Source organism: Micromys minutus (genome assembly GCF_963924665.1).
Source record: "Micromys minutus genome assembly, chromosome: 6".
NCBI lineage: Eukaryota > Metazoa > Chordata > Mammalia > Rodentia > Muridae > Micromys > Micromys minutus.
Genome location: NC_137975.1, coordinates 24,955,449 through 24,970,404, shown reverse-complemented (window position 1 = coordinate 24,970,404; position 14,956 = coordinate 24,955,449). Strand labels below are relative to the sequence as shown.

At 45.9% G+C, this 14,956-nt stretch overlaps 1 protein-coding gene across 2 annotated transcripts; it reads right to left on the bottom strand.

Moving 5' to 3' along the window:
- Window positions 1-2,463: 2,463 nt before the first annotated feature.
- On the bottom strand, window positions 2,464-14,566 carry PPP1R15B (protein phosphatase 1 regulatory subunit 15B). Of its 2 annotated transcripts, XR_013975061.1 has the most exons (3): window positions 12,274-14,566; window positions 7,734-9,670; window positions 2,464-2,591 (listed from the first exon to the last, which is right to left on the bottom strand). XR_013975061.1 is itself a non-coding variant. In XM_080918362.1 (2 exons), the coding sequence occupies exons 1-2, from the start codon at window positions 14,128-14,130 to the stop codon at window positions 9,458-9,460; spliced, it is 2,070 nt and encodes a 689-aa protein (XP_080774488.1). In that variant the 5' UTR covers window positions 14,131-14,566; the 3' UTR covers window positions 6,726-9,457. The 2 variants fall into 2 exon arrangements, 1 of the variants encoding a protein (XP_080774488.1); XM_080918362.1 differs by lacking the exon at window positions 2,464-2,591 and having other exon boundaries at window positions 6,726-9,670.
- Window positions 14,567-14,956: the final 390 nt, after the last annotated feature.

Genomic DNA, 14,956 nt, shown 5'->3' with positions numbered 1-14,956 from the left:
ACTACTCCCAGTGACACAATGCTCTCTTTTGGTCTCTTTGGGCACTGTACACACATGGTACAGACAAACATGCAAGCACAAGACCTACACACATAAAAATAAATAAATGTAGAGTCCCCATGGTTACCCTCAAGGTGGCCAGTGTGTCTGGCTTAAAGGAGTTCAACCGGGCTGTGGACCAGACTGTGAAGGAGGACCAAGGAGGACCCTGGAAAGACTATTGCCTGTGTCAGAGGTTCCAGTGACGCCAGAGGGAGAGGGCTGCACGGAAGCTGAGCTGGCCATGGGAGAGGGGCTGAAGCATGCTACTGAAGAATGTATGTTCATCTTGCCAAGTGCAAGACTAATCTTATTGGGAAGATCCAACCAATGACTTCAGACAAAAAACTGAAATTAACTACAGTGCCTACACTACTTAAATATGGTAGTATTGAGGAACCCCTTAAGTAATGGAAGCTGAGACCCTTCGGGCTAATTTCAGGAGGTTGTAGTCTCTGAGGATTAAGATTTGATGATGGCAATTGTATTTTAATTTCCCGGTTTGCTCTGGTATAAAAGAAACCACATACTGGCAGGACAGTGGAGGCCTGAGCCTTTAATCCCAGCACTCAGGAGACAGAGGCAGGCAGTTCTCTGTGAGTTCAAGGGTCGCCTGAAAGTTCCAGGACAGCCAGGGCTATACAGAAACCCTGTCTTGAAAAACCAAAAGAAAAAAAAAAAAGAAAGAAAGAAAACACATACTTGCTTTGAATTCATATTAATAATGACCAAATGATCATGTTAAAAATCAGTGTAAATCTAAACAATAAAAGATTAAAATACAGGGCTGGAGAGATGGCTCTGCTTTTCCAGAGGTCCTAAGTTCGATTCCCAGCAACCACATGGTGGCTCACAACCATCTGTAATGGGATCTGATGGCCTCTTCTGGTGTGTCTAAAGACAGTGCGCTCATATATAAATAAATCTTTTTAGAAACGTATTAAAATACAACAAATCAATGATTTATAAAACATTTTAAAATAAAAATTCAAAGCAGACAAACAGCTGTCCAAAGCTGGAGGTTGAAGCCGGGGTTAGACATGAAAGAGCAAGGGACATTTCGGCTGTGGTAGTGTCTGTACAGCTACCGTTACAGGGCAGCCTGATGTGAGGACTTTTGGTTGTACAGAAGGTTGTGGTAAAGACAATAAACTCTTCAGGCATAGAGATGTCGTCACCATCAGGAAACCTTTGGGGGGGGGGGGGATGAAACCAGACCGAGAGGCAAACCTTCCCAGGGGCCCTGAGGCGGTCTACGCTGCGTGGGAGGGTAGGAAGGGACACCGGCTCGACTGGCCTTATCTGCCTGGGCCAACCTGAAAAATGAATTGCAAGAGCCCACAGTTACCTCAGCCCTGGATTCCCCTGCAAGACTGGCCTCTAAAGAAACATCCTCCCTCAGGCAACTTTGGGTACAACCCAACCCCCCTCCCCTCCCCCTCCCACCAATCTCCTTACTCCACCTCTGTCAACCCCACCCTCACACCCCACCAACTAAGAGGTCACTCTTGAAAAAGTATCTTAGAGAAGGAACTCTACTTAAACGTGAATGTCTCCCCCACACTCCCACACCCTTACTCCCTCCACACACACTCCCACACACACACCTACACCCAACCCCCTACACCCAGCACCCGCCCCCCTCCCCGTTCCTGTCCAACAAAAAACAAAACAAAATGGCAATCAGAAGTACAAAAAGGAAAGAGAAAGAAAGAGGGGGGGGGGTGGAGAAAAAAAAGGAAGAAACCTTTTATGCAAATTCCCAGACAAAGGAACGTGCCCATCCTCTGTCTGAAGTCCAATCAAGCAGAACCAGAGAGAGGCACAGGGCCATACTGCAGGAAGTCGCCTGGGTCACTGCACGTACAGGGAAATCATACGCAAATGCACGGAGTGACTGGGGACACAGAATGGAAGGAAATAGAACAGCATCTCATCTAGATGTGACACTGGCTCATTTGGGGCCAATATTAACTCATCAAAGAGTGTGCTTGGCCTTGGCAGTGTAGATGCCATGGGGGTGGGGGGTGGGGACACAATCAAATGGCTCGTGTTTTTCCTCCTTGCCCGGCAGTCATGCGGACAACTCCCTTCTTGGACCTGCAGATCCATTCGCACCCTCCCCTCCCCCTTGGAACCACTGCCCCATGGATGGAATACGCACAGGAGGCAAGTACTAGCTAGGAAAAATCTAGAACAGTGTCTGAGAGCTCTTGCTTATGTACTGTGTTTAGCAGGAAGAATGGCCTTATTTATTTGCATTCAAATATAAATTCTGGGTTTCTGATAAGGACCAGCTCCACTTCCAGGTAGTCACCACAATAAGGTGGAGTCAGAGCAAGGCAGAGGGGTTGTTCATATAGAGAAAGAGACCTTCCAAGGGAGCAATTGCCATTAGACCATCAGTAACCACGGGGCCATCAGACACTCTGACCTGGTGAGCCAGCGCCATCTTGTGGACTCAGTGGAGCATTGCGGGAATCCGAAGTCAATGTTCTCCGCCTCCAGGGTGATAGATATTCTGGTACTCCTCTTCATACATTGTATTAATTCTGGAAAAGAAAGGCCCCCACTGATTTGTTCATGTTTGAATTCATAAATTAACAGGAACCCTGTTAGTGACACTTAAATTAATTGATGTGGTGTCCCTAGCCACAAACTGAATTTTATAATTACATTCTACAAATTAAACTTCACTGTAACTTTTCTCCAAGGACCTTTAAATTCTATGTCTATTTCCATCCCCAATTGTGGCCTGTTTGATTCTAGACAGACATTGCTGTGTGACCAAACTACAGTAAGAGCTGGATAAGAGGTAACATTAAGACAGTGAACACATTCAACACATAGTTATTGCTTCCAGGCACGGTTCTAGACTCCAGCTCACACAATCCCTACTAAGAAGTTTGCTGATAGGTGGTGGAGTAGCCAAGAAACTAAATGTTGACAAGTCTAAACAACTAAAAATGTTGACAAGGTCGGGGAGAGCTGTCATTTTAATTGGTAATATGAGAAGGCAGGCAAGGGATGGATAAATAGGGTCCTTGAGTGTCTCTTAATGGTGATATTTGAGATCCAGAGGGTAATTTTCTCCTGAGTGTCTCTGTGTGTGTATGTGTAATGTTGTTTTGATTGTTTTAACTGCCGAGTGACTTCAGCAGTCTCCCTGTGACAGCTTCCCCGTGCTGTGACAATAGGTGTGAGCCACCAGGCCTGGCTACTGAAATCTGCCTAAAACAAAACCAAAACTGGCAAGAATGGTAGTTCATGCCTTTAATCCCAGCGTGCACCGGGCAGAGGCGGGTAGATCTCTCTAAGTCTGAGACCAGCGTGGTCTCCGTAATGAGTTCCAAGCCAGGAAGCCCCACTAAACATGGAGAACCTGTTTCAAAACCAAAACCAATCTGGAGAGTTGGCTCCTTGGTTCCGAGCACTGGGTTCTTCCAGAGGACCTGGGTTTGATTCTCAGCTCTCACCCGGCAGCTAACAACTGTAACTCCAGTTCTGGAGGAGATCTGATGTCCTCTTCTGGCTCCCTCGGGCTCTGCACACACATGTGCACGGACATACATGCAGAAAAGATACCCATAAATACATCTTAAATAACTGGCTAAAAGATTACGGGAGCTAGCCTGACTAGGCATAGCAGTGTACACTTTTAACCCCACCACTCTGGAGGCAAAGGGTGTCTGAATTTGAGACTAGCCTGGTCGATACAGTGAGTTCCCAGCCAATTAGTGTTACAGAGTGAGATTTGTATCTTTTTTTAAAGATTTGTTTATTTATTTTATGTATATGAGCACACTGCAGCTGTCTTCAGACACACCAGAAGAGGGCATCAGACCTCATTATAGATGATTGTGAGCCACTATGTGGTTGCTGGGATTTGAACTCAAGACCTCTGGAAGAGCAATCAGTGCTCTTATCCACTAAGCCATGTCTCCAGCCCGTCTTTTTTTTTTTTTTAAAGCCTTGGGTCTATATAGTAAGTTCCAGGCCCTGTATTCAAAAAATATCTGTCTTTTGAAAAGTTAATTTTATTTTTATGCATGTACATGTTCTGCCTGCACTTGTGTACTGTATGCCCGCAGTGCCCTCAGAGGCCACAAGAGGGCGCGCCAAATCCCGTGACTAGAGTTAGAGGGTACTTAGCCCTTAAAAGATGCTCATAAACTCAAAAAAAAGGAAAGCCAAAAGGGGGATGCCTCAGTCCTTCTTAGAAGGGAGAACAAAACACTCACAGGAGTAAATGCAAGGAACAGGGATTAAAGGAAAGATCACTCAGAAGCTGCCTCACCTGGGGATCCACCACTTATGCAGCCACCAAATCCAAGCACTACAGCCAATCCTAAAAAGTACTTACTGGCAGGAACCAGAGAGAGATGCGCCCCCAGGGACTATGCTAGAGTCATATAGATACAGCTAAGCATGCCCGCAGCTAACCATTGGACTGAACTCGGGGACCCCAATGAGGTTGCTAAAGAAAGGACCTAAGGAACTGAAAGGGGTTGCAACCTCATGGGAAGATAACATCAGCCAACCAAACCCTCCAAAACTCCCATGGACTAAAACACCAACCTTTGTGCACACATTGAGACCTATGGCTCCAGTTGCATATGTAGCTGAAAATAGCAGTGTCTGGCATCAATGTGAGAAGAGGCTTATGGTCCAGGGAGGGCATGTTTTCCCAATGTAGGGGAATGACAGGGCAATGGGGTAGAGAGGGTGATTAGGAGGAAGTCCACCTTTGTGAAGGCAAATGGAGAGGGAGGGGGAATGGGAGGGGGTGGGGGATAACATCTCAAATGTAAATAGAGTATCAAGAGTAGGGGAGGGATAACATATCAAATGTAAATAGTATCTAGTAAAAAAAAATGTGAAAATTTAATCTCCTCTCTCACTCCCCCCCACCCCCAGCCACCTTAGAGACAGGGTTTCTTTGTGTATATATACCTGGCTGTCTGGAAACTCCCTCTGCCATTTCTCTAGTCTGGTGCCTCAAATTTATTTTTTTAGAACATATATCCCCATATGTCTTTTTAAAAACTCCTCTGAAGCGCCTTCAGTTTTGGCCTGAGCTCCATTTAGTCAGCAGCAGTCCCCAGTTCTACAGGCACTCAGGATACCCCTATAGGTGAGTCAGGCCCCAGACTGCCAAAATCTAGAAAACAGCAGTGAAAATATCAACAGGTATGGTGGCTTGGTGTCCTGGTTATTTGTTTTGGCAACTTGACACAAGCTAGTCATCTGAAGTATCTCAGCTGGGAAAATGCCCCCAACTAGATGGCCTGGAGGCCAGTCTGTGGTACACTTCCTTGATTATTAATGTACTTATTTATTGTACTTTAATTTCTGAGTCCTGGAAAGGTGATCCTGAGTATTATAAGAAACTCCGTGATAAGCACTGATGTGGAAGTGCAGGCCTAGGAAACCCTCTCTCCCTTGGTCATGGTGTCAGAGAGCAAATTAAGGGGCTGGAGAGATGGCTCATTAGTTAAGAGCACTGGCTGGCTCTTCCAGAGGACCCAGGCTCAACTCCCATCACCCACATAGCAGCTCACAACTGTCTGTAACTCTAGTTCCAAAGGATCCAACACTCTCACACATATGCATACAGGCAAACACCAAGCATAGAAAATAATTAGGAAGCATAAGAATTGTGCACCCAACACCAGGGAGGCTGAGGTAAGATGGAGAACTTGACATTCTCAGCTACACAGCCAGCCTGAGGCTAACAACTGGCTACATGACCTCCATCTTTTAAAAAGTCAACAATAAAGGCAAGAAGAAACTGGACCGATTGTACTGGGATGAGGGGTGGGCAAGTTCTTAAAAGAACAGAACCTGCAAACCTGCCCCAAAAAAAGTTTGTATGGGAACACACAGCATTAAGACGGCCAGTCCTATCAGCTGTCTTATCCACTTTCCCATGGACCAAGCAACTCACTGTCCACAAATCATTTTTCCATCTTTTTCTGGTGATATTAAAGAGTATACCATGAGCCAGGTGTGGTGGTGAACATCTGTAACCCCAGCCCTTGGGGTCATCCTGAGCTGCACAGCTAATTCAAGGCCAGCCTGGGTTACAACAGACCACCTCAAAAAAACAAAGCAAGGGGCTGGAGAGTTCAGCAGGTAAGAGCACTTGCTTCGCACAGATAATATCTAGATTAGATTCTCGGCACCCATGCTAGCTCACAAGCATCTGTCACTCCAGTTCAGATCTGGCCCGTGCAAGTGGTGCACTTGCATGCACACAGGCAAAACATTCATACATTTTATTAGTCAGGGCTCTCTGGAGCAGTGGTTCTCAGAAGTATTAACCAGGCAGTGGTAGCCCATGCCTTTAATCCCAGCACTCAGGAGGCAGAGGCAGGTCAATCTCTGTGAATTGGAGGCCAGCCTGGTCTACAGAGCTAGTTCCAGAACAGCCAGAGCTACCCTATCTTGAAAAGCAAAGCAAAACAAACAAAACATGAGGACCTGTATTAAAGAGTCACAGCATTAGGAAGGTTGAGAACCACTACCACAGAAAACAGATGGTTAACTGAGTTAAGTCTGAAAATCCTGTCCCATAATACTAAAACCAATGTAAAATACATAAAATGTCACATAGCATTTAATAATTGCAAATATATTTATTACAATTTACAGATTAGTTAATTATATACAAATATAATCTGAGCTATAAAATCTCCACTAGTTACATGTAAATGACTGATCTGAAGACAACTCAAAAATCTCATTCCAACTCTACCTTTCTTAAATTATAAAAAATAAAATCTGAGGGTTTTGATTTCAAGTTAGACAAAGGGTTGCCACATTTCAGCACTCAGAAGTGTGGGTCCCACCGGTACAGAGCCTCACGTGCTACACGGGATCTCTAAAGCACCACTGCGACACTTGCGTGTAAAGTGTTCAGCTACAACAGTCAGGCCCGGCTTGCCTTGGAGGTGTTCCTTCCTTGGGATGGGGTGACATCGACAAGAATAATTTTGTTTTTCTCCTTCAGTCACTTTACAAAGACCCTTCTCTGGCCATGCCTGCAGGCAAGATTATTTTAACCAGTCATTTATTTATTTGATAGTGAAGAACAATTTCCAAACATCTCAAACACACCATGAATGTACAGATGTCCTGTTCCTTGCAAATATACAGGTGCTGGGTCTCAGAAACAAAAACAACCTAATCGTCTGAAATCAAGTGTTAAGCTGCACTCTGGTTTTAAAAGAAATGTCTATACATTGTCACAGTTTTTCTTCCTAAAGTCAAGATGCCTGCTTTCCCAACAACACAGCAGTGTCTAAATTAGACCATTTCCACAGCACTAAACCAGTCTCTGCAGCACACTCTGGAGTTCACTAAAGGAAAGTGCATAAAATGCACAGAAATGAGGGTTTTCAAAAATGAGACCAATGTTTCTGGTGCTGCACTCTTACTACTGTGTGTGGATGGGCATCTGTCACCACTGAGGCAGACCTTTGAGCACATCAAACGGAATAACCAGGGAGATTATAAACTGAGGTAGTTACCCTGCCAGTTCTTCTGGAAAAGCTCATCCCCACAACCAATTCTGAGGACCTCTCTTTTGTGCACATTCCCACTGTAAGAACTGACCATTAAAGAGCTGGTTACAATTCCCACAACCATGCACATGCACAAGAGGGGAAGCTAACCCAACAAACCAAGCATACCTACTCACAAACTGTATCTAAAACGAGCTTTGTGGAGGACACAGACTTTCCGGCCATCCTACACTTTCTGCTTTGCTTCTCTCTATATAAGGTAGAACACAATAAACCTGGATATTGACCTTTGTATTTAACATTTCATACTTGAAAACTCAGAACTGTACAATCCTAGTTTACAGTGTTGCCACTGTGTGAAAGGTGCTAGTCCTGAGGCAGGGCATAAGTAACACTGGTTTTAAGATATACAAAACAAAACTCAATTTCTAAGATGTCTCCCTTACACCTCCTAGAACATTTCTAGGCTTCTGAGTTTAGAAAATAAATGTCCACAATGCAATGGGTTCTTCCTAGAGTGCTTTATAATTTCTACCCATTCTTGAAAGCTACAAAGAGCCACATTCAACTGGAACTACAACACACAGAAACCTTCCAAATGGACAGTTTACACAGGAACCAAATATACTAGATGTTAAAGTTTGGCAGACCAGCTGGGTATCATAGTGTATGCCTTTAAAAAACACCAACATGGCTTTCCCAGTCAAGAAAGTACTGCATTTGTGGGCTTGTGGGAATCCTTGGAAATACCTTAATAGACCTAGATATAGAAAAAATCTGGATGTGTGGCACACGCCATGTGCTGTCCACAGCAGACAAGAGGAACTTTAAAGGTCATCCTTGGTAAGTAATGAGTTCAAGGCAAGCCTAGATCCCAAAACACAGACAAACCAAAAAAAAAAAAAAAAAAAAAAAAAAAAAACCTGCAAGCATAGCTTGACACTCAAGAGGTTGAAGCAGGAACACTGCCATGAGCTCAAGGTCCTGCCTCAATCTTTCCACCTCAAAATATAAAACAGACAAATATAGGAAGACAAATACCAAAAAAAGCCCACTAATTTTAGAATAGAAAAAGCACACAAGAACTCAAAGTTTTTAGATAAGTATGCGTAATGAGTTAGAAATGAATATGAGGTTTAAGCCTTATAGTTTTCCAAGACAATGTTTTCTCCTTTTTTGCAGTACTGGAGACTGAACCCAGGGCCTTGCACATGTAGGCGGGGCCCTCTGCTACTGAGCTACATCCCTAGCCTCCTTTCAATTCAGAGTTTAAAATAAAAGGTCTTGCTAAACTCCCCTTGCTGGCCTTGAGTTCATTGGAGTTCAGAGTTCCAGGCAGACCTGGACCATTCTATCCTCCTGCCTCAGTCTCCACAGAAACCTGACTTGTTTTGTTCTGCTCATTCTCTAAGCCTTGGTCTCACCACACAGCCCATCTAGTCTGAAGCTTATATGTGAACGAGACTGACCTATGCCTCCAGAAGAAATGTTTTGAAAGTGCAAAAATTCAAAGGGCCTCTCTCACCCCAGCTAAGCAGAGGATATTTTAAAACACTTCCAGCTGGGCATGGTGGCACAGAAAACAGAGGCAGGAAGATACCGAATTCAAGGCCAATCTGGTCTAGATACATAGATCCAGGCCAACCAGAACTATGTAGTAAGACCCTCTCAAAAAAACAAAACCCACATCCAACTAAATAGGGGGGAAAAGGGATTAAAGATTAGAGATCCTTCATTATCAAGGTTGTGTTTCTAATGAGACAAATTACCCAAAAATAATTAAACTACATCACTAGATACAGGTTGTTTCTTTAAAAACATGTCCAAGGACAGCTGCCAGTGTGTGTTTTTAAGAGAAACTTCTCTAGTGGGTGAGGGCTGCAGGCTGTTCACTAGTACAACAGCAAGTCCTTTGAAACACACTCCTGCAGTCTACTAAACATTCTTTCTCTGTGCTCAAACGTCAAGCAGTAGCCAATGGCAACTTCTGTTTCTTGAATTCGTTTCTGGAACCTGCATCCATCTCTTGCCAATTCTTCCCATGGTCCTTTGCGGTCCTCATCACCACTTATGTAATACTCAGTAACTTCTTCAAGGAAGGTTACCTAGAAAGATAAAAACAATGTTAGTAACTCTAGGATCTTAGAATTAACACCATGGCAACACCAAAAGAGATGGACCTTTGTGCCCAACACACAAAAGTTAGTTGGGAACTGTGTTTAGGGAAACTGTTTGCCACCTCCGTTAGCCTTTAATTCTTGGAGAAATACAGAAATTCCATGTGTTAGAATTCTTTCCCCACAATGATAAAGTACTCAGAGAGTAACCACAACAGAGACAACCTTAATAAACCAAGGCCCATCCCATAACCTCAGCAACTGAGGCTAAAGTGGGACAATCAGGAAAATGAAACCAGGGGCTGGAGATTGCTCCAGTGGTTAGGAGCACTGACTGCTCTTTCCAGAGGTCCTGAGTTCAATTCCCAGTAACCATATGGTAACTCACAACCATCTGTAATGAGATCTGGTGCCCTCTTCTGGTGTATCTGAAGACAGCTACAGTGTACTTACAATAAATAAATAACTCTTAAAAAAAAAGAAGCCAGAATGCTTTACACAAAATCCTGTCTTAAGAAGAAGAAGAAAAAAAAAAATTAACTCCAAAAGTAATAAATAGCTGCTCTAAAGCATGTTTAATAGTTACATCAGCTAATCCCACCGAGGCCTAGAGCTTTCCTTCCCTTTACATCAGGCCCAGGAATGCCCCCGAGGACAATTAGTAGGCATGTAACACCTTACTAGATATTGCAGTCTAGTGGTTACCCAGTCACTAAGATAAATAAAGATAAGCACTTTTATACTGTACACAAAATGCCAAACTTGTCCAAAGAATTTTACAGATTTTCTCATTCGAGCCCCATGCTGACCCCATATATAAACCTGTACCACCATTGTGCAGACAAGGACTCAGATGCCAGTGAGCGGCCGAAATCCCACAGCATCTGATGCTGTAACCAGGATTCCAAAATCTACAGGCTGCTGTTTTGTCAAAACAGGAAGTATTTCGCATTCCATGACCCCAAAACCCCCCTCTAAGACTGGACACTACTCAGTATTCCCACAGAATTAAAGAATGGCAGGTAGCCAAGGGCTGTCAAATAACTATCATAGCTAGACACAACCTAAGTGTTGGTTCTAGCTCACAGTCAAAGTGTTGGTTCTAGCTCACAGTCAATCCTCTTAAACTACACTGAGACAAGAGGTTGGTCTTAGCCATTCAAAGGCATGAAACTGAATTGAGTTTTATTTACTCATTCATGTTTTGGTCACTTGGGCTGGAGATGTAGCTAGCTTTGTGGCAGGGTGAGTGTTTAATACACAACAGGTCCACAATTTCAACCCTCAGCATCACAAGACAAAACAAGTCTTGTACACAGATTTTAACACTCCCACTGGGTAAGGAAGTAGATAGGAGGCCTTAAGAGAGCCGATGAAGTCTAGTCTGGCTGCCCCGCCCACCTCCATCTCAGTCCTAACCCACACAGAGCAGAACAGGTCACAGGTCTGAGTCAAGTGCTCCACCCCCCCACTCTACTTGTTTCTTGCCTGTCTCGAGGATGAGAGCTCATCAAACCTCACTATCAACAATATATTTTTAATTATAAACAAACAAATATAGAGGCTCATCAAACCATTCTAAAATTTATTTTTTAGCATGACTTACTATGCCTCTATAGGCAAGACAAAAGATTACTACCATTTAGTTTCTAAATAATTTTTTAAAAAGCTGGGCTCCTCAGACCCAGGAGCTCCTCATACACTGTTCACTTGACAAGCACTGGAGCTACAGAACAGAGAAGTTCAGTGATAACTCACCCACTGCTTTCTCTTTCCAAATAAGTCTAAGAAACTCAACAATAGAAGACACCTTTGTACCCGGGGTGGTGTGTCTTCAGTAAGTAACTTCAGCTGAGTAAGCAGTAAGAAGTGATACAGTAACTGCCCCATGAAGTTTTCAGCAAGCCCAGAGGTTCACATTTATCCCTCACTTGGGAAGCTGAGACGCCAGGCTCAAAGGCCAGCCTGGACTCCAAAGTGAGGTCTTGCGTTACATAATGAGACCTAAAAAACAAACTGGGCTGGAAGTTCTGACCAGCTTGGGACACAACTGGCTGCAGGAAAGCCAGGTGTTTTTGTTTTGTCTTTGAGATAAGGTCGACTCATGTATCTTTGGCTAGTCTGGCACTCACTAGGTAGACCAGGCTAGACTCCAAAACTCTAAAAAACCCACCTGCTTCTAAAGTGCTGGGATTACAGGCACACACAATAACGCGTTCTGGGCAAACAACTAGACAAATCTAACTCACTACATGATAGTATCATTCCTCTGGATTCCAATGGACAGGAATAAAGACACCATAGCCAGGAAAATATACTCCCAAATAAAATACATGCAAAGCCATTTATAACCTTCAGGTTCCACCAACCCAGATGACACCCCTGTTGACATCTTAACACTGGCATCTTCCATTTGGATAAGAACAATTCACTATAGTGGGAAGAAGGGTCAAAGGAGTATTTCTCAATTCAAGCACACAAGCTCAGAGGCCTTCCTCAAAAATATGCACAACTGTGCCTCCACCGGAAGTCATGCTGCCACAGTAACCATATCTAAATACAACAAGTTAGTCATGTAAAAGGGAACAAACCTTTTTTCTCTTGATATGAGTATATCTTTCTCCAGAAAGAGCCTCACCCAGCCCACAGCCAGGACAGTTATCTTCTTGGCTCTCTAAGAGCTGTGCCTTACAAGAAAGTAAGGTGTGATGGCCAGAAAAGGCCACTGTGGCTCCAGAAGATGCCTTTGAGTCCTGACAGCCTTTCCAGTTCTTCCCTGACGTTTGAAAAGGAGCCTTAAAATTTAAAAGGTTGTAGGGGTCCTCAGAATTACAGAAAGAGTTCCACAATCTAAGATTTTCTGCTTCATCTGCACTGGATTCCCAGTCATCCTCCTCCCCAGAACTATGGTCAGGGGTCTCAGGAAGGAGTCCTGCCTGAAAACTGCTTACATCAGAATTGCCAGACCAGGACTTCCCTGAATCAGACGGGTCTCTGGGGGCAATTCTGGCAGCAGTCTGAATTGTGGCTGTAAAGTTTTGGGGGTTGTAAGGATCTACACTGTAGAAAGAGTTCCAAAGGTGAAGCCCTTCGGAGTCTTGTTCCATGTCTGATTCAGACAGGGAGCCGTCACTATCAAAACCATCATCCTCGGGCTCCTCATCCCAATCCTCACTGTCAGAATCGGAACTGGTTTCCAAGTCACTGGAGGCGCCTCCCAAAATATAATCTATTAGTTTGTTGCTACAAGCTGGTCTGGTAGAAACAGGAAGGTTGCCCCCTTCAATCACATTAGTGTGGTCCTCTTCACAGTCTTTTTGCACAGGTAACTCACAAGACAGACTGCTTCCCTGGGGGCTCTGTGACACTTCTTCAATCACCAATTCCACTTTTCTCTCGGTGGGCTCCAAACGGGCTCCAACAGGGGACACGGCCTGTGCTGGGTTATCTGTACAATGCTGTGGGTCCATCCGGAGCAGGTTGTGTTCCTCTTCCAGGCTATGATAGCCATTATCTTGGTCAGGGGTGGGTAACTCTTGCCCTTTGTTAGCCTGAAGGAATTCAAGCCGTTTCATACGAAGGTGGTGGATTTCCGGCAGGCCTTCTGTAGAAAGAGGTGGACACCTTTGCCACCCGGTTGCCGACATCTCTGCTCGTAACGGTTGGGGGTGACAACCATCTTCAGAAAGGTAGCAGCTCTCTGGGGATAGTGTTCGGAAATCCACAAGTTGGCCAGCTCCAACACTGGTCTGACAGCGCAGCTCTAACTGGGGCAGGCAGTCCAGGTAGGAAGGGTTCAGGAGATAGGAAACTACCTTAAAATTGCCTAAGCTCTGAGTGCTCAGCGGCCCAGAGGATGAAGAGCCAAGTTCTCGGTGGGAGACTAGACCGGCTTGAAGACTACTGGGCAGCAACTCCACTCCCCACAGCTGCTGTTCCAGGAGGAAAGTGTGCGCTGTAGAGTCTAAAGCTCTTTCCTGGGCCTTGAGATTCAATTCCAGGTCTGAGGACGAGCACTGCCATTGGAGTCCCTCCTCTAGCCAATCAAGAGAACTGACAACCAAGTCTTCCGAAGAAGAGTCCAGCCGCAGTGAACTCAAAGATTTCTGCACTGTGGGAGCGGCAGATTCCTCCCGCCCTCTCAAAGCTCTCAGAGCGCTGTAACTTGCTGCAAAGTCTAGCCATCTGGTCGGAATCATGCCACCGAAAAGGTGACTCCAAATAACCAGCTTCTGGAGCAAGCTAGGGAGCAGAGCAAGGAGCTGGGAAAGCAATTTGGTCCAGTACCTGGTCCGAGGCTCGGGCTGGGCGGAGTCCCCGGGATTTTGTCCAGAAGGCGTCGGGAACTCGGAAGAGCGGGCGTGCAATCGCCGAAGGAAGGGCAGCCGGAACCAGGAGCCCATCTTAGGGGCAGGCCGCTTCCGAGCCCTGTGTGTTCCGGTCTCCATCTCTTTTCCTCGGCAGCTTCTCTAGCAGGAGTGCGGAGCTCGGCGGCGGCAGAGCGGGCAGGATCCGAGGCCTACACAGTCTCAGCCTTGCCCAGCCACGGAGTGGGTAGTGCAGTCCGGTTCCCGCGCCGGCAGTGGAGGCCCAGAGAGCGGCGGCTTCCGTAGTGAGCGATATAACGTTCGGCCTGGTGGCCCGCGCAAGCTGCGGCGACCGCGACTACGTCCATCCCGGCGGCAAAGGAGGTGTCCTAGTCCGTGTGAGACCGCTCCACCATAGAGAAGACCCCTCACGCGACAGCGGCGGCGCTTCCGGACACCGCGGCCCGCACGGAGGCACGAAACGCACAGACGGAAGGGCTGGGTGGCGGGCGAGAGCGCTAGGAAGCGAAGCTCAAAATGGCCGCAGCCGCACACCCGGAAGCCGCAGGACGAGACGGAGGACCGACGGCGTCTACTCCTACGGTCCAGCGCCGCCTAACGTCATTTGCTGAACCCCACCCTCACCTCCCTGGAGGCGGATTTGCCTCACCCTCGTGCCTGGCCGCTGATTGGCCGAGCCTGTGGTCCCTGTCGGCTTCCTTACTCTGGGTACGGGAGGCTTGCACGCGGCAAGTTGCATCAGCCGGACCCAGAATGTACGCATGCGCAGTCAGTTCGAGCTGGTCTCCTAGGAGACTCCGCGCTCCACCTTCTGGGTTAAAGGGAAGGGCTCAGGGATGTGAGTGGATTTCAAGAGAACCTGAGAATTCTCCCGAGTCCTTTTTATGGATCGGATACACTAGGCAGCGTATCCGCTTATGTGATACGTATATCGGTCTTCTCGTAT

Bases quoted from the DNA above. Each gene is read 5' to 3' on its own strand.
- PPP1R15B (XM_080918362.1), bottom strand. From the start codon at position 14,130: ATGGAGACCGGAACACACAGGGCTCGGAAGCGGCCTGCCCCTAAGATG. The intron at 9,671-12,273 runs GTTTGTTCCCTT...TTATCTTTCTAG, and splicing joins CTCATATCAAGAGAAAAAAG to GTAACCTTCCTTGAAGAAGT.